General features: G+C 36.0%; 2 protein-coding genes across 3 annotated transcripts; both read left to right on the top strand.

The window, feature by feature from the left end:
- The first annotated feature begins 1,205 nt into the window (after nt 1-1,205).
- aqp9b (aquaporin 9b) lies at nt 1,206-11,708 on the top strand. Of its 2 annotated transcripts, XM_026267326.1 has the most exons (6): nt 1,206-1,648; nt 2,424-2,550; nt 6,647-6,784; nt 7,502-7,620; nt 7,980-8,197; nt 9,640-11,708. In XM_026267326.1, exons 1-6 carry the CDS (start codon nt 1,547-1,549, stop codon nt 9,806-9,808), a joined length of 873 nt encoding a protein of 290 aa, XP_026123111.1. In that variant the 5' UTR covers nt 1,206-1,546; the 3' UTR covers nt 9,809-11,708. The 2 variants fall into 2 exon arrangements, with proteins under 2 accessions (XP_026123111.1, XP_026123113.1); XM_026267328.1 differs by lacking the exons at nt 1,206-1,648; nt 2,424-2,550 and adding an exon at nt 2,600-3,412.
- A 2,927-nt stretch (nt 11,709-14,635) lies between these two features.
- Nucleotides 14,636-20,548, top strand: lipca (lipase, hepatic a). Its single transcript, XM_026267325.1, has 9 exons — nt 14,636-14,858; nt 15,548-15,720; nt 15,937-16,116; nt 16,666-16,786; nt 16,968-17,207; nt 18,290-18,532; nt 18,699-18,813; nt 19,401-19,619; nt 20,047-20,548. Exons 1-9 carry the CDS (start codon nt 14,774-14,776, stop codon nt 20,159-20,161), a joined length of 1,491 nt encoding a protein of 496 aa, XP_026123110.1. The 5' UTR covers nt 14,636-14,773; the 3' UTR covers nt 20,162-20,548.
- Nucleotides 20,549-21,909: the final 1,361 nt, after the last annotated feature.

A 21,909-nucleotide genomic window follows, 5' to 3' on the forward strand; every position in this document is an offset into this window, starting at 1 on the left:
TTATAGGCTACCATAACTTGACTGTAGTTGGAAAAAATCACACTTTAAATAAAATCCTAATTGTAACCATATAATGAATGTCTTGTCATAAAATGTTGTTCACACTGTGTCCGGCTATTAAATAAATAAACATGTCTGAATGAATGAATGAATGAATGAATGAATGAATGAATGAATGAATGTCTGAATATTAAACAATTCCTCTGGAAAATAGGAACATAGAAAAAATGATTTCAGTGAATTGTGTCTGTATGGGCTTTTCTGTATGATGGCCTGTAGGCCTATGCAAGGCTTGCAATCCAAAAGGTTTTGTGTCATGCACACTTAAATTGGCTATAGCTTAAACATTTTAATGAGCAGGCTGCGTGATAGCAGTTATCAGGTGTGACATGCTAGGGCTGAGGGGTTGTTAAGATGATGAAGGGGATGGGGTGTTATAATTTGTTAGAACCCATTGGGGTGCTTTTTCTCCATCAGCACACCCCCCTCATTTCACAGCACTGACAGTGTCTGCCTCACATCAAAGACGACACCCCGGAACAAGTGACAGTGATTAATGCAAACAAAACATACCGCTAGCATCCCATCTATTCTTCTTTTCACAGTCTGTACCGACGGTCACGGGACGCCGCTGTCAAACTCCTTGGTTTTTACTTTGTCAAGTAGTTCCACCCGGTGGACAAATATACGTATTACAACTATTAGTTGTGCTACAGTGTGTCCATGCTTCTCCGAATGAGAACTAGAAAGTAATACTCAGAAATCCCACTGAGTAACAAACAAGTAAGCTAAACATATAAAAAAGGCTATGATGTATTTATATTTAGAGAATAAATAAACCCAGACTTGCTTGTGTATTGTGCATGAGTTTTAAGCTAACATGTAGCCAAGTATAGCCTACTGACTGATATCATCCATTTTGGATATGATTTCATATTTCATCGCACAGTAGCAAATCAGTAAAATGAGTGTAGGCTTATTACTTTTATACTGGAAAGCAACCTACCAATGAATATCTTGCATTTTCTTCACCGTTTATCTTTTTTTTTTTTAAATAGCCACAAAAACAACTTTAATTCATAAATTTTATTTTCATAAATTATTGCACTTGATTTTTTTTTTTTTTTTTTTTTACAATTTTGATTAGATCTAGATAAATATGTTTGCGTTATATTGTATAAGTGTATCTACAACTGCAGCAAGTCTTCTGTTGATAATCGTAACACTTCGCTAAGTTACGCTTCTTTAACAATAAAGTTTATGTGAATTGAACTGAGTCTATATTTCCAGCGTCGCTTCTTAATGTTCGCAAATGTAACGATGTTCCACTGGTTGATGGGACTCTCGTCTTTGTCTCAGCGTGATAAGGATGGATGAAGGGAGAGCAAAGAGGAAGCACCATCCTTGTCCTGTCAGTGTGTTTAATGACATCTAAGCAGCAGGAGGGGCGGGGAGGTTAAAGCCTTAGACACTTTACTCCAGCGAGATCAGCCTTCAACTGTCTGTCCGGACATCATCTCATCTCATCTCAGCTGTCGGGGGAAGTATGGAGCTCGAAAACTTTAGAAATCTGAGGGAGAGGTGCACCTTGAGGCAGGACATCATCAGAGAGTTTCTGGCAGAATTACTAGGGACATTCGTACTAATAGTAAGTCTTTTGCCTGTCAGGATTTAAGATCAAAGTAAACTGATATTAAAAGTTTTGAGATTTCAATGCAGTCGAATATTGCACGTTTTGTGTCATTTTTTCCCAATTATTTAATTCTTGTCATATGGGTAGTGTTGAGTTTGATATTCTTTCATTTAAAAAAAAAGCATTTAATATTTTATATTATTGTCATAATAGCTATATGTGTGACCGCATAATGATCTAGACTAAATGCACTAGATGCAACACCCTCTGATGTAAAGTGTCGTCTTATTTATGCTTCTTATCGATCAGTTCTAATGGTTATTTAATTGCACATGACTATGATTTATGCTTTAAAGGGCTTTATCTCAGTAACTAAAAGGTTTTAGTCTAATTAGTTTTAAGTGCCTGTTTTGTTGTTGTTGTTGTTGTAATTTTTGCTATAGCTCTTGTGTAAACAAGTGTACACGCTGACACACATTCAAGCTAAGTTGACTGTAAAATAAAGAATTCGTCTTTATTCGTAGATATTAAAAGATTAAATACACTTAGAATGTTTCTACAGGGTTTTCTAGTGGTGTTAATTGCATGAAAAGATTCTGATTGAGCATGACAGATTTTGTTGCTTTGGGTTGCCGCCCTGACCATAATGGCCTGAGCATTTGAAAAAAAAACTGTCCTACTAATTAGTTTTGAATAAGTGCTCCACAACAAGAGTGCTTTTCTTATAATTTTTTTTTTTTACTAATTGTCTTCCTAAATTGCCTTCTCTCTGCCCATTTCCTGTTTGCAGCTCTTCGGTTGTGGTTCAGTGGCCCAGACTATTCTTAGCAGAGAAAAACAAGGAGAAAATCTTACCATCCACTTTGGCTTTACTCTAGGGGTGATGCTGGCTGTGTACATGGCAGGAGGCGTGTCAGGTAACTGGTCTCACTGGCCAATAGAAAAGACTAAAATACACTTGTACTTATGTAACATGCAGATTTAATGCTTTTAAATACATTTACATGACTGTCAGTTAAATATAGTCTGCAATAGAAATAACACATGAATCTAAAAGGAACTTTCAAGATTCCAAGATGCATGAAAATGCATTTAATAAAGAAAAGGCATTAGTCTGGGACAGCTGAGTTCAAAGCATCTTCTCATTTCAAAGGTCATATTTAGCTGTCCATCAGGGCTGTTTTTCACTGTTGTTTGTGATCTTTGGTCATGTTTAACAAAACATGCAATGTTCAATCTACATGTGACACAAACCACCTACTCGCCATATGCAACACTACAATATCCATGAGCTAATCAAAACTACATAAACAGCCCAATTAATTTATTCCTCTATTGTGGTTTATGTGTGTTTATTCTATCAAAAGCTAAATCTGGTCAAAGGAGTAAAAAGGCTAGTGAGGAAGAAAAAGTCTTTCATGTGGTAATAAGCCTTAGACAGCTGGATCAAATATACCCCATAACGAGTATTACATCTAGACCTTTGACCCTAAAGAGAGAGAGAGTGAAGGGTGGATTTGCTTCAGTGCAAATATTAGGATTAATGAACGACATAATAGAGGGGGAAGCCTTGTGCTTATTGTGTTCAATGCATTTGGTTTTCTAATATTCAAAAATATACTGTAGTGATGGACAGGGGGAGGAGGAAATGATAGGTCAATTACATGCTCTTAAATCTTAGAAAAGACTTAGTGTCAAGTGGAAGCGTGTGGTGGATTTATTAAACCAGACTGGACATGTATGTTTGGCCTTCATTAAGAGAATTCCTCAAGGATTATGGTGAGGTGAAGCTTTTATTATAATGTGTTATAATAATGCAGAAGATTCCTGGAATTTGTTTAAAAGCTTATCAAGTTTCCCTGAAATAACACAGCGGGACATGAGACAGATATAAAACGGACAGTACGGTGAAGCCTAATGGTTGTAGAAATGAACTCTGATATGTTTGAAAGCAACATACAATTAATTAAATATTGTTCTGCCGTTAAGTGTCTGTTCCCCTCTACATTATGCTCTGACGGACAGCATCATGTAACACTACTGGAGGTGTCACAACACACCATGTCATATTCTGTCATTGTATGTGGCATAGTCCACAATTTCCACAGTTTCAAAAATGAAAATTCTGTCATTAATTATTCACCCTCATGACGTTCCAAACCCGTAAGACCTTTATTCATCTTCAGAACACATACGAGATTTTGGAAGAAATATGAGAGCTTTCTGAGTCTGACCCTGCATGGACAGCCATGCAGCTGACACGTTCAAGACCCAGAAAGATAGTAAGGACATCGTTAAAACAGTCCATGTGACATCAGTGATCTACTATTATGATGTTAATTTCTTGGGCACAAATAAAACAAAACTGATACCCTTATTCAATAATTTCTTCTCTTCTGTGTCTTTGACAAACATTCCTGAGAGTGCCACGATGCATGCATGAAGACTGACATGGAAGATAATTTTATTTTTTTTTCTCGCAAAAATTGTATTCTTGTAGCTTCATAACATTACAGTTGAACTGATGTTATGTAAGTACATATTATGTGTCAATGTATAGGAATGCATATGTGCACATGTGCTTAAACAAAATCTATAAACTTGTTCTTCAAATCTGATTGGTTAATCACAATGTTGTTCCAGGGTCAACAAAGATGTTGTCCCAGGAACATGTCTCACTTGGTAAAATCAGGTTCTGCGCTTAAGCACATAGTGTTTCTTTATAAAGCAACATTGCCAGCTACTGGCCTGGCATGCATAATACAGTGCTTTTAGTTATTTTGACAGACCTGTGTGTACAGTGTGTGACACTTTTTATAAACACAAAGTAAAAATCGTTGTCATGTAAACATCCCCTGAGTGCCTACAGAAAGGACCTCCAGATGTCTACAGGATGCCTTCTCCTGGCCCAGACGACTTCCTAAGTTCTCATTAGGGTCACAGTAGTCAGCATCGTAACTGTGAGGACACACTTCAGTTCACACAGGAACTGTGCTTTCACAAATCAGCAAATGGTGAAGCTCTTAGTGCACAGTTTACCAGCACTCTCAAAGTGTGTGTTCATCCTTAAAAAACAATAATTATATAAAATAATAATACTGAAAGATGATGGGAATCAAAATACATTAATTTGCGTTATTTGTTTGTTTGCACTTTTATTTGTGTTAGCATATTAACATCACAACTGATATTTTATTTAAAGGGTTAGTTCACCCAAAAAAGGAAAATTCTGTCATGAATTGTTGCCAGGTCCTGAATAGTAAGTAGTACTGAACGTAAATAGCAGTCATCAAGTTGATTCTGTTCTAGGGTACTCTACACAAAATGGCGGAAGACGGTAACTCGGGAGAAGAACTGATGAATAAATTATGTTATTGTTTTCTTTGCGCACAAAAATGGCTGTCTATGGAGGGTCAGAGAGCGCTCATATTTGATCAAAAACACCTTAATTTGTGTTCTGAAGATGAACGAAGGTCTTATGGGTTTGGCGCAACATGAGGGTAAGTAATTAATTACAGAATTTTCTTTTTTATTGGTGAACTAACCCTTTTCTTATAGTAATAATTATTCATTGCACTTTTTCGCATGTTTACATTTTTTTAAATGATTGTTTTTATAACAATTGCACAATTGGAGGATGACATCAAGAAGAAGTAAAAAAAAAAAATACAAATAAAAATCAATCATGAGTAACAGGGCAAAGATTGTCGTGTTGCAGGTCGGGTTGTTCAGGGGAAATGTGTGGAGGAGCATGATCATTCAGAAGTGGTTTCTAGACTTCAAGCACACAATTGTGCATGTGTTATTGTGGTGATGCATGCAACTGAATTATCAGAGGTCATGAGTCTTAAGCTGCAGATCTGCTCCTCATGCTGCCAGAAGTTCACTCCTCTCACTACAGTATGTCACAAGGGGAGACGGAGCCATGTACTGTATACATATATATGTATTTGAAGTTAAATATAGCCAGAGCTCTGCAGTAAAAGTTGCCAAAAGTGTGCATTTGTGCATGAATAAGTTGGTTAGCCCAGCAGCACACATGACTTTGATAATCTTATATGATGTGATGATGACTACAGTATTGAACTAATGAGCTTTTCTGGAGCATATGTCCCAGGAGGAAGTCAGGTGCACTGGCCTGTTATTATTAAAGGGCTAGTTTATCCGAAAATCAAAATTCTCTAATTATTTACTTAACCTCAAGTTGTTCCAAAATTATATGAGCTTCTTTATTCTGTTGAGAAGATATTTTGAATAATGTTGGAAATGGTAGCCATTGACTTCCATAGTATTTTTTTTCCACATTATGAATATCAATGCTACTGTTAACTCACTCTACACAAATACATAATTGAAAATATACTTTCTTTTATTAAAAAAAATATATTTTATGAATGAACAATTTTAACAAAATAAACAAAAAATATTTTAGCTTAAGCAATCAGTTGTGTTTTAATGTGCAGTATTGTTTTTATGCCTTTAGATTCTCCAAAAGATGCAAACAACATGATTGGATTCCTGTTTAATCATGGGTCAAAAATTTGCATTTTGTTTTTATTATTTAATCAGCTACCAAATGTTTGAGAAAACAGTTAGGTGGGACAGGAAAGGCCAGTGTTTTCCATCAGAGACAGTTCTGCAGGCCTGAGCGCTCTTATGTCAAAGCTGAGGTACTCCTCTAAGCCATGCAGTGATGTCTGAGGACTTAGGCAGATTATGTCAGACCCAATTCCCATTGACTACCTCAACTAGTTTTTGCAGCCAGTGTTTATAAGGAACACTCTGGATTAAGAGCGGGAAAGTGAGAGTATACTATACTGCTAGCATTTAGAGAAAGCACAGTTGTGAGTGTGAGATTTATGACACAGCATGCTCTTTTGAATCTAATAGATGACAATCTATACTACAAAAAACCTCAGCATGCTTTTATGCAAACCTCAATCAATACAAAATCACCACACATTTGCTCTCATCAAAAGGTTGCAGTCTCTCAACTGCTGCATCTCATTGCAGGTGGACATGTGAACCCCGCTGTTTCTCTGGCTATGGTTGTCTTGGGGAAACTCCAATTAAAGAAATTTCCTGTCTATGTGGCAGCCCAATTTCTAGGTGCCTTTGCAGGGTCTTGTGCTGTCTATTGTCTGTACTATGGTAAGTTTTCAGGACACTTCTACACTTTGCTTCCTGTTAATTGACTCGTAAGGCAAACTTCTTATAAGTTTGTTAAAGGTATAGCTGTTTTAGCACTGGTCACACTGATTGGACTGAAAGAGCTCATTCTTATGAATAATGTGGTTTCTAATAAAGCTTAGAAATGAATGACGCAGATGCTTACTTTCCAGTCAGTCAGAACTTCAGTCACATTTCATGATGTTGGTTCTGCTTTCCTTTTAAACCGGAAGAACAATACGGCAAAACATATACATTTTCCCCTTAATGATAAATATAAGTGATATTGTTTTCAGTGCAACCTCTACATATCTGTTAACATGAAAAATAAAAATAGTGTTTTAGGTTTTCCTGACCCTTGGCATGACATTAGATGTGCATTTGCACAAAATACACATGCACATCTCAAACTAAATATAAACATTTATGTTTGGTTTGATCTTTGTTAGATTAAGATAAAAATAAAAGTATACTGGTCAAGTTACTCCAAAAAACATTATGTTACAGAGTAGCCTAGTTTTTCTAGATTGCTATAGTATATAAAAAAGTTGTATTTTATATATATATATATATATATATATATATATATATATATATATATTTTATTTTACAGTTACACTAAACGGTCATTTAATTACTACCTATGAATTCTTTTCTAAAACCGTTCCCTAGTTGAAAAGCTGTTTCTCTTGTCCATAGATGCCTTTGCAAATTTTGCTGATGGAAAACTAATTGTAGTTGGTGAAAACGCCACAGCAGGTGTCTTCGCCTCATATCCACGTGAAGATCTCTCATTGTTAAATGGATTCATTGATCAGGTTAGTGAAACAGTCATTTGTTTTTTGTTTTTTAAGATCAAATAATCATTTGTTTTTTGTTTTTTAAGATCAAATAATCTCAGTGATTATGCAACGAAATTAAACAGCACTCCAATGTTAATGCATGCGCTTCATTTTATAAACTGTTGTATTTTAAGAGGGGAATTAAAAGTTAGGAACAAATACATATAAATCATAATCATATAAATCTCAGGTGGAGAACTTTGAAAGCCCATTTCCATCTCAAGAATAAAAATAACTAATTAGTTATAATTACAACTAACAATAACATTCTCTCTCAATTTTATTTCTTACTACAAGCTTCCAAGAATATTTTGCTCATTAGTCTCTATTTACAGGTGATTGGCACAGGTGCCCTGGTCCTCTGTATTTTAGCCATTGTTGATAAGAAGAATATTGGGGCACCTAAAGGAATGGAGCCACTGGTTATTGGTCTGAGCATCCTGGCTATCGGAGTGTCCATGGCGCTGAACTGTGGGTATCCCATCAACCCTGCCAGAGACTTGGGACCTCGGCTCTTCACTGCTATGGCAGGATGGGGACTAGAGGTGTTCAGGTACAGAAAACCTCCTATGCATTAACATATTCTTCTTATTATTGTTTGTTTAGATTCTGTGCCTCTTCCCTTCACTGTATCTTTGCTTATACTGTAACAGGACATTTTTGGGTGTGTACAATAACACAATGCAGCTAGAACTGTTACTATGTATCAGTGTGGCAAAAGAGTCAACCACCATGTGAGAAACAGGAACACCGCCCACTAACGTACCTTTTAAATCTCCAAATAGATTCTAAGTGCAAAGGCCTATCACCATTCTTCTGACAGAGCAAATGAATTTTTTAATGCACTTGTGTGTCTCCCGCATATTAGAGCAATTTTAAAAATGTACGTGACTCGTGAGGCAGCCTGAATTCCTCTTTCATGAATATACACAACCAAAGACGGTATTCATTTTATTTGTATTTTTACTCTTTATTTTAACTCTTTAACTTAAGTTCAGTTCAGCAAAGCGTCTGCATGAGGTGGCAATGCATTTGTTTACAGTTACGTTTGCCAACCTGTTTGTAGAGAAGGTTCAAGGACACAGAGCACTTGTATTCTCAGTAGCCTATAAAAGGATCAAGGGATTGAGGGATGGAAAGAGTGCTACAGTGCTGGAGCACTGGAGTGACACACTAAGCACAGATTACAGTAATGAAAGCATTAGTGTCTATACAGCTGGACATCAACATTGTTGACATCGTCCACCATTCTGACAGCTGAACAACTCAGGATACACTTGTGATGTCCTGAATTAGATTGAGAATGCCTTTAAATTCGATTTCAGCTCTAAGTTTGAATTGAGGTCGTAAAGAATGCAATTGTAATGGGCAATTGATGTAGAAACAAAAATGTGAAATTCAAAGAAATGCATGCTTTCAATTAATATTTTGTCCCAAAATGTTCAAATATAAATTATTTAGATATAACTTCAGATATAAATTCGCAAAATGCGAAATTCCACCCAGAAAAATTCCACCTTTTCCCTGTCATTCTACTCTGTTACACAGAACCTAATTTCTGAACTTTGTATATATGGATTACTTTGATTGTTACCATCATCTGATAAAAATTTCATGTTAACAGCACCTTTAGAAATATATTTACTGAGAAAAATTTTGATTTTTTTCAATACATATTTAACCAGCTGTGTATATGCACACTATTGTTGAAAACTTTGGGTCCATTTTATATATGTACTACATATATACATAAGCAAAAAGACTGAAAAGTGATTTGTTCTTGGTCATTTGGTTGTTGTAATCAACAGCAAATTTTATGAAACTTTTGTGCCTGTGATGAATTTTCTTTGAATTTCAGTAAATTGTTATTCCTGTCAATCAAGTTTAAACTAGTCACTATAGGTGTGTGGCCAGTTCTAATATAATTGAAATTTTCCTTGAAAATACATTCAGGATTTTGCCCAGTCTTGATTTGATTCTCATCTGTGTCTTCAGCGCTGGAAATGGCTGGTGGTGGGTTCCAGTGGTCGGGCCAATGGTGGGCGGTGTGGCCGGGGCAGTGATCTACTTCCTGATGATTGAGCTTCATCACCCTGAGCTTGAGAAAAACCCTGAAGATGACAACAGCATCAAAGATAAATATGAACTGAACACCGTGAACTAGAAAGAGAGGGTATGAATGGTCTCTTTTCCTTCACCATAGACCTCAAACAAGAAGCACTGGTATTTCTACACACTCTCCTGCTCTGTCTTTTCATCTAGATCTCTTTTCAGAGTCTTTTGCCAATTCAGTTAATGAAAAACCAAGCAGTTATGAAAAACAGCAAGTGTTAACTCTATAGTAAAGTTCCTAGACAATTTTAAGTTGTCTTGAAAAAGCCTAGCCAGAAAGTTTGCAAAGGTTTTAATAGCTTAAAGTTTGAAGGTTTTTAGTTTGAAGTAGTTTGAAATGCTTAATTTTAGTTTTAAAGATTAAAGTTTGAATTTTTTGAAGGCAATACAGTCAATCAGAAGAACAGAAAAAAATACAGATCAGTAGGGTACCTGGGGTGGTTTCTAGGGTGGTTGCTAGGATACTCAAGGTGGTTGCTAGGGTGTTCCTGTGGTACCTGGGGTAGTTGCTAAGGTATTGCTATGTGGTTGCTAGAGTATGTGGGGTGGTTGCTACCTGTTGTTACCTGGGTTGGTTGCTAAGGTGTTGCTATGCGGTTGCTAGGGTACTCAGAGTGGTTGCTAGGGTGTTGCTAGGCTACCTTGGGTGGTTGCTATGTGGTTGCTGTGGTACCCTGGGTGGTTATTAAGGTGTTGTTAGGCAGCTGCTAGGCTACCTAGGTTGGTTGCAGAGGTGTTGCTATAGAAACATTAATTCACCTCAACATATTCATCCAAACCAGAAACAATTTTACCAAGCTCCACTTGTTCCAAACCTGTGTGAGTTTCTTTCTTCTGTTGAGCACAAAAGGAGGTATTTTGAAGAATGTTGGTAACCAAACAGTTGACGGTAGCCATTGACTTCCATAATATTTGTTATTGTTGACCAACATCCTTTAAAAACATTTTCTTTTGTGCTCAACAGAAGAAAGAAACTCGCGCTCAGGAAATGATGACAGATTTTTCATCTTTGGGTGAACTATCCCTCGTTCTGACTGCACTGATCTGACTTCACGACTATATCTGAGCTGATTTAATCATTATCACTGTCTGACCATCAACATCAGCTCACCGAGTCCACTGAGTTCATGCACACATACTCCCTCCGTTTCTACTAACTAGACTGTAGTGTGTTCATCAGCCAACCCTTCTATGAAACACTGCTACATGCTGCATGGGTTTAATATATACAGTTGATCAGAATTTAGAAAATTATCAACAGCATTTTCTTTAAGAAGAATTAAGATTTACATTTGAAGGTGGGAATCAGAAACATTTGTAATGAATTAAAAGAGACTAGAATTTAAATCTTTAATGACATCTATCAAGGATGAAATGACAAGAGCTTACACCCACACACACACACACACACACACACACACACTCACACACACACACACACACACACACACTGTTTCCATGTTTCATGGATATATTCCATAGATGTAATGATTTTTAGAATGTATGAACTATATTTTCAATCCCCTTACCCGAACCCTACCCCCACACAAAACTTTCTGCCTTTTTAGACTTTCAAAGAACTTTATTCTGTATGATTTATAAGCTGTTAAAAACTTGTTGTGATTTTGTTCCTATATTCTAGAGAACACCACAATATCTATAATGTAGGACCATATACAAATGCAGGCACAACTCTCTGTCATGTTTACTGTTGTAAACTGTAAACATGCTCTCTCTCTCTTTCTTTCTTTCTTTCTTTCTATTTATCTAAGGTGTTTCTAGTTGCTAGGGTACCCAGAGTGGTTTCTAGGGTGTTGCTATGTGGTTGCTAGGGTACTCAGGGTGTTACTAGCATGTTGTTGGCATGATTCGCAAGTTACCGGCATGTCTCTAGCATGATTAGCATGTTGGTAACATGATGAACAAGTTACTAGCATGTTATTAGCATGTTTCTATGCAAATTCAGCTAAAACCAGTTGATTCAGTAAAAAAAAAAAAAAAAAAAAAAAAAAAAACATCTAAGACCAGCCTGAACTGCTTAAAAAAAGTAGCCAACTTAATTATCTATAATTCTAGCTTTTTCAAGTTCTTAAAGGAGTAGTTCACTGCCAGAACAAAAAATTACAGCTAATGTACTACCTTTCTTGTCATCCAAAATATTCATGTCTTTCTTTCTTCGGCCATAAAGAAATTATGTTTTTTGAGCAAAATATTTCAGGATTTCTTTCTATGTAATGGACTTCTGTGGTCCCCCATGTTTGAACTTCTAAAATGCAGTTTAAAAGGGCTCTAAATGAACCGAGACAAGGAAGAAGGGACTTGGAGGATTTTGAAGTTGGAGGAGAAAATGAGATGGGAGTTTTTAGACCTACCCTAAATGTCTTGATCCGGAAAAAAAAACTGAGTTCACCCCGAGCTAGACAAGATGAGCATTTCTGGTTAAAAGGTATATCATTTTTTTTAATAACCAATCATTTCACTAGACAAGTCCCTTCTTCCTCAGCTGGGATTGTTTAGAGCACTTTGAAGCTGCATTAAACTGCATTTTGGAAGTTTAAACTCGAGACACCATAGAAGTCCATTATATGAAGAGAAATCCTGAAACGTTTTGCTCAAAAAACATAATTTCTCTACGACTGAAGAAAGTACGACATGTACATTATCTGTAAATTTTGATCTGGAAGTGAACTATTCCTTTAACAAGTTTAACTTTTCAAAGATCACAATTCATTCCATCTATTTTATGTAAAGCATTCACATTTTATGAGTATTTACCATCAACACCACTGCCAGTAAAAGATTACAGGTGCTAACAGATCCTCCATATAAACAACTCTGGAATGTACAGTATATAGAGATGATCATAATTTTAAACTGATTTCTCAGGTTTCTTTTTTTGTTTTGTTTCTTAAGATATAGTCAATGCAGGTTGTCTAGCCGCAGCCAGGGAGAGTTGCAACACTCCAGCATTGCCCCTATATTTTTCCTTCATTTCTTTGTTTAATTGTACTACTTCTTCTCTTATCATGTTAACTCTGACAACCCTATAGCTTATCATAAGCAGATGTTCTTCTCTCTAAAATGAAGGAAAAGGGTACTTTACTGTCCACTCTGTTTAATCAAAGATGAACAGGCCTCGTCTGTAAACGGTTACATCAGCACAAATCAATAAAACACATGATTAGATGATCTACTAACTGCATGCAAGATAACTCGCATGAGGTAATGGGATGAAACATTGCAATGCATGCAAAAATGAATTTGCAATGAACTATAACAAGAGCTTAAGAAGAAATAAATGTGTATTTATGCTACAATGTGTCAAAATGTTCAAGAAAATAATTGCATCACAACTTAGTATTGTGTATTTCATCACATTTCAGATTTGGCAAAGCTTAATGTAATGTTTTGTTTTTAGCTATTTTGTAACTGTTGTTTGTGAAATAAAATGGTTTATTATTTGTTTTTTCCTATTTTTAAGAACGTTATTGTAGTAATTTATTTACTGGAACTTAAATGAACCAATAACAGTTGTTTGTACAATTCAAAGAGATATTTCAATATTTTCAGATTCAGATTTTTTTACTTATTCTTTCATAAATGAAACCTTTGAAGATAGTATTATCACTCTGCCAATGTAGACCTAATATAATAAAATAAACTTACTGTTATACATATCTCATGTCCATTTTCCTTTGTATGAGATTTAGAGCACAGCAGCCCCTATTATATCTGCATTCTACAGTACTGCACCACAGTCGGTTTAGTTCTGCCCTGAGATAAACTACACATTTAATTTCCCTACTTAGAAAATGACAACGACCTTTGCAAACCTGTACATATATTCAATTTGTGAATCAATTTGCTTAGAGAAACATTAATTCACCTCAACATATTCAGCCAAACCAGAAACAATTTTACCAAGCTCCACTTGTTCCAAACCTGTATGAGTTTCTTTCTTCTGTTGAGCACAAAAAGGAGGTATTTTGAAGAATGTTGGTAACCAAACAGTTGACGGTAGCCATTGACTTCCATAATATTTTTATTGTTGACCAACATCCTTTAAAACATTTTCTTTTGTGCTCAACAGAAGAAAGAAACTCGCGCTCAGGAAATGATGACAGATTTTTCATCTTTGGGTGAACTATCCCTCGTTCTGACTGCACTGATCTGACTTCACGACTATATCTGAGCTGATTTAATCATTATCACTGTCTGACCATCAACATCAGCTCACCGAGTCCACTGAGTTCATGCACACATACTCCCTCCGTTTCTACTAACTAGACTGTAGTGTGTTCATCAGCCAACCCTTCTATGAAACACTGCTACATGCTGCATGGGTTTAATATATACAGTTGATCAGAATTTAGAAAATTATCAACAGCATTTTCTTTAAGAAGAATTAAGATTTACATTTGAAGGTGGGAATCAGAAACATTTGTAATAAATTAAAAGAGACTAGAATTTAAATCTTTAATGACATCTATCAAGGATGAAATGACAACAGCTTACACCCACACCCACACACACACACACACACACACACACACACACACACACACACACACACACTGTTTCCATGTTTCATGGATATATTCCACAGATGTAAAGATAGAAAAGACTATTTAGTGAATTAAACCATCTTTTGACATCTCTGAATGACATATGGAGACATGGTATTTGAGCAGTAAGGTTATTAGTAATAAGTCAGCGTGTACCTTTCTGAACTCTTTCTGACAACATTTTTTCACCAACCGTGGAACAGATTCTTATGTAACACCATGCAGCCAATCAGGGCCATCATTTGGCTGCAAAATGACAAAAGGTATCAAAGCTCACCCAGAGGATTGACCTGCCTGCACCCTCCCCTCACAAACATCCCCTCTGGGCCAGCTCCCTCCCCTCAGACAGTTTCAATAATTGTTCAGTAATCACCTGCCCTTTCTCTTGCCCGAAAAAAAGAGAGGGAGGAAATATTTGGATTATCTGTGTGGACTGGTGAAGTGGCCTGAACATGACGACTCTAATTAAAATAGTGTCCTGCTGTCTGATCATCTTTCAACTGACTGATGGAAGGAAATTTTGGGGTAACAGAGCAGGTAAGGGTGAATTATGCTTAACTTTTGTCATCATATTCTCACCCCCGTGTATTTGTTCCTTTATTTTACTTTTGCAGAACACAAAAGAATAAATCTATTTATATATTTAGTTTTTGCCCACTGTCAACTGGATGCAATGCTGCTTATGACCACCCTGACTTGCATCGCATGGACAAAAACAGTTGAAAAATCAGGTTTATTATTATAATTTATCTCTTCAAAGGGAAATTTGTTTAGTATTAAGTCTAAATGATGCATTCAGATTTTTTGCATGCTTGGTTTTTTTTTTTATTTCAAAGACTACTAACAACTAATTGCTATCCTGCAGAGATCAAGTCCTCTGTCATAGACGAACAGAGAACTGTATGTCCAATTAAAATAAAAGTTTGCAAAGGAAAACATTAAAACGGGTTCAAATAGGAATGTTTTTACAGGACAAGCAACAAAGAAGTGGTAAACCCTTGGGTAGAATAGTTTTCTGAAAGATTTTATATTACATATGTTGATGCAACATAAATGTTTAATGCATATGAAAAATCAAACATATGTAATATCCTACTCTCTACATGCACATTTAATGGGCAAGAGTGATGGGTAAACAATTTATATAAATATTCCATGACTATTGTACAGCCTAAAAAAAAACGAACTGTCAGTGAACCTCAGTTTATGTATGACCATACTAACAGACACTGAGGCTGGAGAGAAGATGAAGATCCCCTACAAACCTAAATCAATCTTCAGGGTTTACACTGACAGCATAGATGATACATGCACAGTGGAGCTCTTCAAGCCTCACACTCTGGACACTTGTGGTTTCAATAGCAGCCATCCTCTGGCTATCATCATTCATGGCTGGTCGGTATGTTGAGTTCATTGATTTAATAGAAAAACAGATTCAAATGTAAAAAAAGGTAATAAGCTTGGCATGGATTGCAAACAGCTAAGCAGAGTTATTTCTAATCTGAAAAAGGTGAAAGTGACTTACAAACCAAACTGGAGACATGTGATCTATGCTGCAGCAGATGCATCAGAAAAAATAAATAAATAAAATAAAATTCTCCTTGTTGTGCTTCAGTTGGACGAAATGATGGACAACTGGATATCCAGGTTGGCATCGGCACTAAAAAGCTCAGAAGGACACATCAATGTAATGATTGCAGATTGGCTGACTCTGGCACACCAGCACTACCCTATAGCTGCTCAGAACACACGCATTGTGGGCCAGGACATTGCCCACCTGCTGAGGTGGCTAGAGGTGAGCGTTGGTTTGGGAAAACAAATCTCTCTACCGTTATGGATGCAGAATTTAGTTCCCAAGGGAATAATGCTAACATCCTTACATCTTACATGGAACTGACTAAGTAGAATGTTAATAGATAGCAAATAATTTGTAAATTTCATAATTATAGTACAACTTAATTTTTCATTAGTAATATGCATTGCTAAGAACTTCATTTGGACAACTTTAAAATCGATTTTCTCAATATTTTGATTTTTTTGCAACTTTAGATTCCAGATTTTCAAATAGTTGTATCTCAGCCAAATATGGTCCGATCCTAACAAGCCATACATCAATGGAAAGCTGAACCTTATGACTGGTTTTGTGGTCCAGGGTCCTGACTTGATGCATAAGAAACATGTCTTCTTATTATCAGTGTTGTCAGAGCTAATAGCCTCATGTGCAGCATTCTGACATGTAGTGTATTTTGCTTTTATAACATTATAAATGCCTGTACTATCATGTTTTGTCAAATTAATGCATACTTGTGGAATATGGCCATTTATCTGTGAGTGTCCCTAACAGGATTTCAAACAATTCCCTTTGGGAAAAGTACATTTGATAGGTTACAGCCTTGGAGCTCATATATCTGGGTTTGCTGGGAGTAACCTAGCTGTGTCTGGAAAAACCTTGGGAAGAATTACAGGTGAGACGGAATATCTCACTAAACAATGATGTTAATATATAAATACGAGAAAGATTTTAAATTCAAAGATCTTAATTGTCAGCAAATATTTTAAACATGACAAAACCATACATTTAACCCTGCCTGATGCTAAATATTACAGTAACAATATATTACATTTAAGTTTGTTTTGTTTGTGCAGGTTTGGATCCTGCGGGTCCATTGTTTGAGGGAATGTCTCATACTGAAAGACTCTCACCCGATGATGCTAGCTTTGTGGATGCCATCCACACATTCACCCAAGAGCGCATGGGGCTCAGTGTGGGCATCAAACAGCCTGTTGCCCACTTTGACTTCTATCCCAATGGAGGATCATTTCAACCAGGGTGCCAGCTGCATGTGCAAAACATTTATGCACATTTAGTCCAGTATGGGATTATGGGTGAGTTGCTTGGATTGATGGATGACTGGACAAACAGAGAGAGGAAGGGACAGGTCCATCCTCACATCTTAACTGTCATATTAGGATGAAAATGAGATATATTCAAAACATCCCATTAATGACACTGTGAGAACCGCTAACTAATAACGACAACTTTTCAGATGAAAGGCACAGACACATAAAAGCAGCTGTCATCCTGACAACTTAATTATTTCAAATTCCTGTTCTGTTCTGCTCTCCTACTGAGATTTGCCTTCAGGCAATTAAAAATCCCTATGGGAAAAATTGATGCAGACTGATGATACACACTGATGAGTCCATGACTCTGACGACACACTGCAAGGGATGGGGAGATGAATGTAACTGTAAAAATCAATAGGGGAAAGATCTTTTTTTCCTTTCAAAAGTCTGAGATCAGTATTAATTTTAATTTATTATTATTATTTTTCTTATTTTAAGGCTGCACTTGATCAAAAATACTGTAAAATCAGAAATTAATTACTGAATCACTATAATTTGAGTAACTCTTTTGTATTTCAATATATTTAAAATGTAATGTATTCCTGTGATGCAGTCTAATATTCTGAATTGGTGCTCAGAAACATTTCTTCTTATTTATTATCAATAAAATGGTGGTACTGCTTAATATTTTTGTGGAAATCATGATGCATGTTTTTTTTTTTTTTTTTTGATGAACAAAATGTACAAAAGAACAGAATTAGAAATAGACCTCTTTTCTAACATTATAAAAGTCTTTATTGTCACTTTTGATTAATTTTATGTTTCTTTGCTGTGTAAACGTATTAATTTCTTTCATTAAACAAAAATCTAACTGATCCAAAACATCTGAACCATAGTGTGTATATGGCATCACAAATTAGCCTAGCATTAGCATCACTGCTAACTCCCCACAACACACCACAGTAAATCTAGACAGACAAATGTGATTAAATGGATACTCCGTCCTGAAATGAAAAGTTTCTCATTAATCACTTACTGAACTCCCATGTGAACCCCTATGATTATTTTGTTAGTTTTAGTTTTTTGTTTATAAGTCTTATGTTGTGTCCATCTAACTTTAGGTATTGAGCAGACGGTGAAGTGTGCCCATGAGCGCGCTGTGCATCTCTTCATTGACTCCCTGTTGAACAAAGACAAGCAGATTATGGCCTACAAGTGCAGCGACAACACGGCTTTCGATAAAGGCTACTGTCTGGACTGCCGAAAGAACCGCTGTAACACTTTGGGTTATGACATCAAGAAAGTCTGCACCGACACAAGCAAGAAACTGTTTCTCAAAACCCGTTCACACATGCCCTACAAATGTGAGAAACAGCTATAACGACCTAAAAAAAGTGTAAAACGGTCAATCCTACTGTTATGTAAAATGAGAGATTATTTCCTCTGTTAAACTTCTCTCCCTAATACAAAAAGAAAAAATACAAATAAATATAAATATAAACTTTTATAATCTGTTTCTTTCCCCATTAGTGTTCCATTATCAATTCAAGATCCAGTTCATCAGCCAAACTGATAAGATGGAGCCCACCCTCACAGTCTCTCTAGCTGGGACACTGGGAGAAAGTGAACATTTACCCATAACACTGTAAGTGTGCAATAGTGTTATTGAGCATCACCTTAATGAGCTTTGCAATGACTCTCATATGGATACATTTGTGCTTTCTGCAATTTAAAAAGCTTTATGCATATGTTATGGTTAAACATCATGTACGAAGTAAGGTTCATAAGTTAAAGCTTAAATTAGTGTGACAGTAACAGAAGCTCTAGATATAACAGTAAGCCAAAGATTGTTAAATGAAAGACTACTTGATAACATTTGTGGATGAAGTACATCAATGTTTTATGTACTGGGCTCTAAAAGCTCAAAGTGACAAGCTCCGCTTCAAAAGGAAACCACTCAATTTAGTCATCGCTGCACACAGAGAGCTCTCATCAGAATAACTCATTTCGCATGAATGAATAAAATACATGTGTGCTGGGAACATGAAACAGAAACAGAGAGCAGGAAACTGCAGGGAAGCATGCAATGGACTAAAATAGCCTCTCGAACAAAAACATGGGCACACAATTACTCTCATGCATTTTCACCAGATTGCTGTTGTCTATTATAGGAATCTAAAAACTGAATGAAGTAAACCTGAACAATCACTTTACTTAATTCCTCGTTCTCAGAGTTGAGGAGATTTCAGGTAACAAGACTTTTACCTTCCTCATCACTCTGGATACTGACATCGGTGACCTGATGATATTGCGCTTCACCTGGGAGGGAAGCCCAGTATGGACAAACATGTGGAGCACGGTTAAGTCCATGATACATGGGACCAAAAGCAGCAGAGGACCACAGCTCACAGTGGGGAAGATCACAGTGAAAGCAGGAGAGACCCAGAGGAAGTAAGTGTTAGAGGAGACAGAGAAGAGTTTGCCATCAACTGAATGCCCAAAAAAAAAAAAAAAAAAAAAAGTAGACTAATGATTAAGAGACTGGATTTAGCGTATAATGATCTGTGGTGCATCAGTATAACACTTTTTTTTTTTAAATGGAATAAAATATTGCAATACACCCAAAACAGGCATAATAATGTGTATGCAGACAAGACAATATCTGAACTACTGTTACGCAGAGAAATACAGAATAAATAAATACATTTGTAATTTTAAAGCCGACACGAATAAGCTTCAAACGTTTTCAAGCTTCCATTCATGTTTAGTTATTCTAGCGACCTCTAGTGGACATTGCTGTTGTTTGGATAAGCTATTTTGAAACAGTAAAAAAGCATTACTACCTAGCTGACGCTCATAACATCTCTTTTCTCGTCAGAACTTCGTTTTGTCCACAGACAGATGAAGGCGTGTACATCGAGCCGTCGCAGGAGAAGGTGTTCGTGCGCTGTGAAAAGAAGCGGAGGATGAGGATGATGATGAAGCACGACTAAAGCAAACTCACCTCACACCTGATCGTGTCTTCAAAGCCTTGGGGACGAATGGGACTAGATTTCCTGTAATATATGGTTAATATTTCGAACTTTACATTTTTTATGAGAAATTAAAGAATGACCAAGTGTACAAAGATTTTGTTATTAAAAACGGGTTTTGTATTTTAATTACACTGTAGGCTATGCCAACTTTTAGTAGAAGTCCTCGTTCCAGAATCTGATTGGCACAGGCACAGGCCGCTCTCTTGATTGACCCTGTGTTTTAGTGTTGATACTGTACCACTGATCTTTATCTCGATTCTAGAGCAGTTGTTGATACCTGTTTGTGATGTCTGTGTGTGGACCGCACTGCAGTATGGAGCCAAAAGAGTCTCAATAAAGATAAATGCACACACTACATGCACACATAGGATTCATACATGCATACACATAATTCATAAATACACACACAGGATATACAAATGCGCAAAATTTCACAAATGCACACACAAAATTGAAAAAGCACAGAAGATTCACAAATGCATACAAAATTCACAAATGCAAAATTCACACACCAATGCAGTGAAGTTCACAGGCCGCAAGCAGTTTGTAAATCAAGATATGTTTGTGTGTGCCAGTGTTAATTTTGACACTAAATTTTAATTTAGTTTTAGTCTTAGTCTTTTGACTATAATTCTTTTTAGTTTTAGTCAAGTTTTAGTCATCTGATTTGTTTTAATTTTAGTCTTATTTTAGTCGACTAAAATTGCTTGGTATTTTAGTCGACTAAAATTGCTTGGTATTTTAGTCGACTAAAATTGCTTGGTATTTTAGTCGACTAAAATAAGACTAAAATCAATAACAGATTTACTAGACAATTTTTTACAGCTGGTATAGGAAACAAACTTAAACAAAATATATAAAACACAAATTCAACTTTATTTCAACACAACTGTGTCTTTATTTCGATTCAAAAGCTTTTATGCAGCAACAAACACTGTCATGATAATGTAAACAATAACTAGCTGCCAATTGACCATCAATAAAAGAAAAATAAGGTTAGGTCCAGGACCTTAAAGCTTACAGCTGAGCTGAACAATAAGTGCATACATTTAAAGTAAATATTTAATAAGTTGGCAGCTAGGTGGATAAAAAAAGTAACAAGATTTTATAAGGTATTCATTTGTCTAGCAATATTGTATGTTTTAAATACTACAATATTGCTAGATTTGTATGTATAATGATAGGATGTGAACATTCATGTTTCACATGACTAATATAGAAATATTTGTGATATTGTCAACAAGTAGAACATTATAAAATATACTAAACATTAGTATTAATCAAATGTATTTATCATGATATTACGTATTAGTATTGTGCTCGCATCTAATTTGAAGAAGGGACTATTTTACAGTACTTTTCAGTTCGTAATATTTAATGCTACAACATCTACGCACTGCACTATTCCAATTTTGCTTAGCTCAATAAACAAAAGAACATCGTTGTAAAATTACATTTGAGAAAATGTCCGGGTGGCTCGTCTGTAAATGTCTTTTCAAATTGGTTGTGTTCTTGCCACGAATGAGCGCTCTGCGTGCTTTACACTTTGTTTTGTTTTGTTCGTCGTCAAACGTGAAGTGAGCTGTGGACATTGTGTCGCTCTTTTAGACAGTAGGGACTTTAAGCAACAGCTGCGAATGGAACGTAAAAGTCACTAAGCAACGGTAAAACAGAACAGCGCAACGCAGCATTAATTCATTTATTGA

Source organism: Carassius auratus, chromosome 7 (assembly GCF_003368295.1).
Source record: "Carassius auratus strain Wakin chromosome 7, ASM336829v1, whole genome shotgun sequence".
Classification (NCBI taxonomy): Eukaryota; Metazoa; Chordata; class Actinopteri; order Cypriniformes; family Cyprinidae; genus Carassius; species Carassius auratus.

Excerpts from the sequence above, each read along its gene's own strand:
- lipca (XM_026267325.1), top strand. The coding sequence starts at position 14,774 with ATGACGACTCTAATTAAAATAGTGTCCTGCTGTCTGATCATCTTTCAA. Across the intron at positions 17,208-18,289 it reads AGTCCAGTATGGGATTATGG|GTATTGAGCAGACGGTGAAG; the intron begins GTGAGTTGCTTG and ends ATCTAACTTTAG. Across the intron at positions 18,533-18,698 it reads TTCACACATGCCCTACAAAT|TGTTCCATTATCAATTCAAG; the intron begins GTGAGAAACAGC and ends TTTCCCCATTAG.
- aqp9b (XM_026267326.1), top strand. The coding sequence starts at position 1,547 with ATGGAGCTCGAAAACTTTAGAAATCTGAGGGAGAGGTGCACCTTGAGG. Across the intron at positions 1,649-2,423 it reads TAGGGACATTCGTACTAATA|CTCTTCGGTTGTGGTTCAGT; the intron begins GTAAGTCTTTTG and ends TCCTGTTTGCAG. Across the intron at positions 8,198-9,639 it reads TGGGGACTAGAGGTGTTCAG|CGCTGGAAATGGCTGGTGGT; the intron begins GTACAGAAAACC and ends CTGTGTCTTCAG.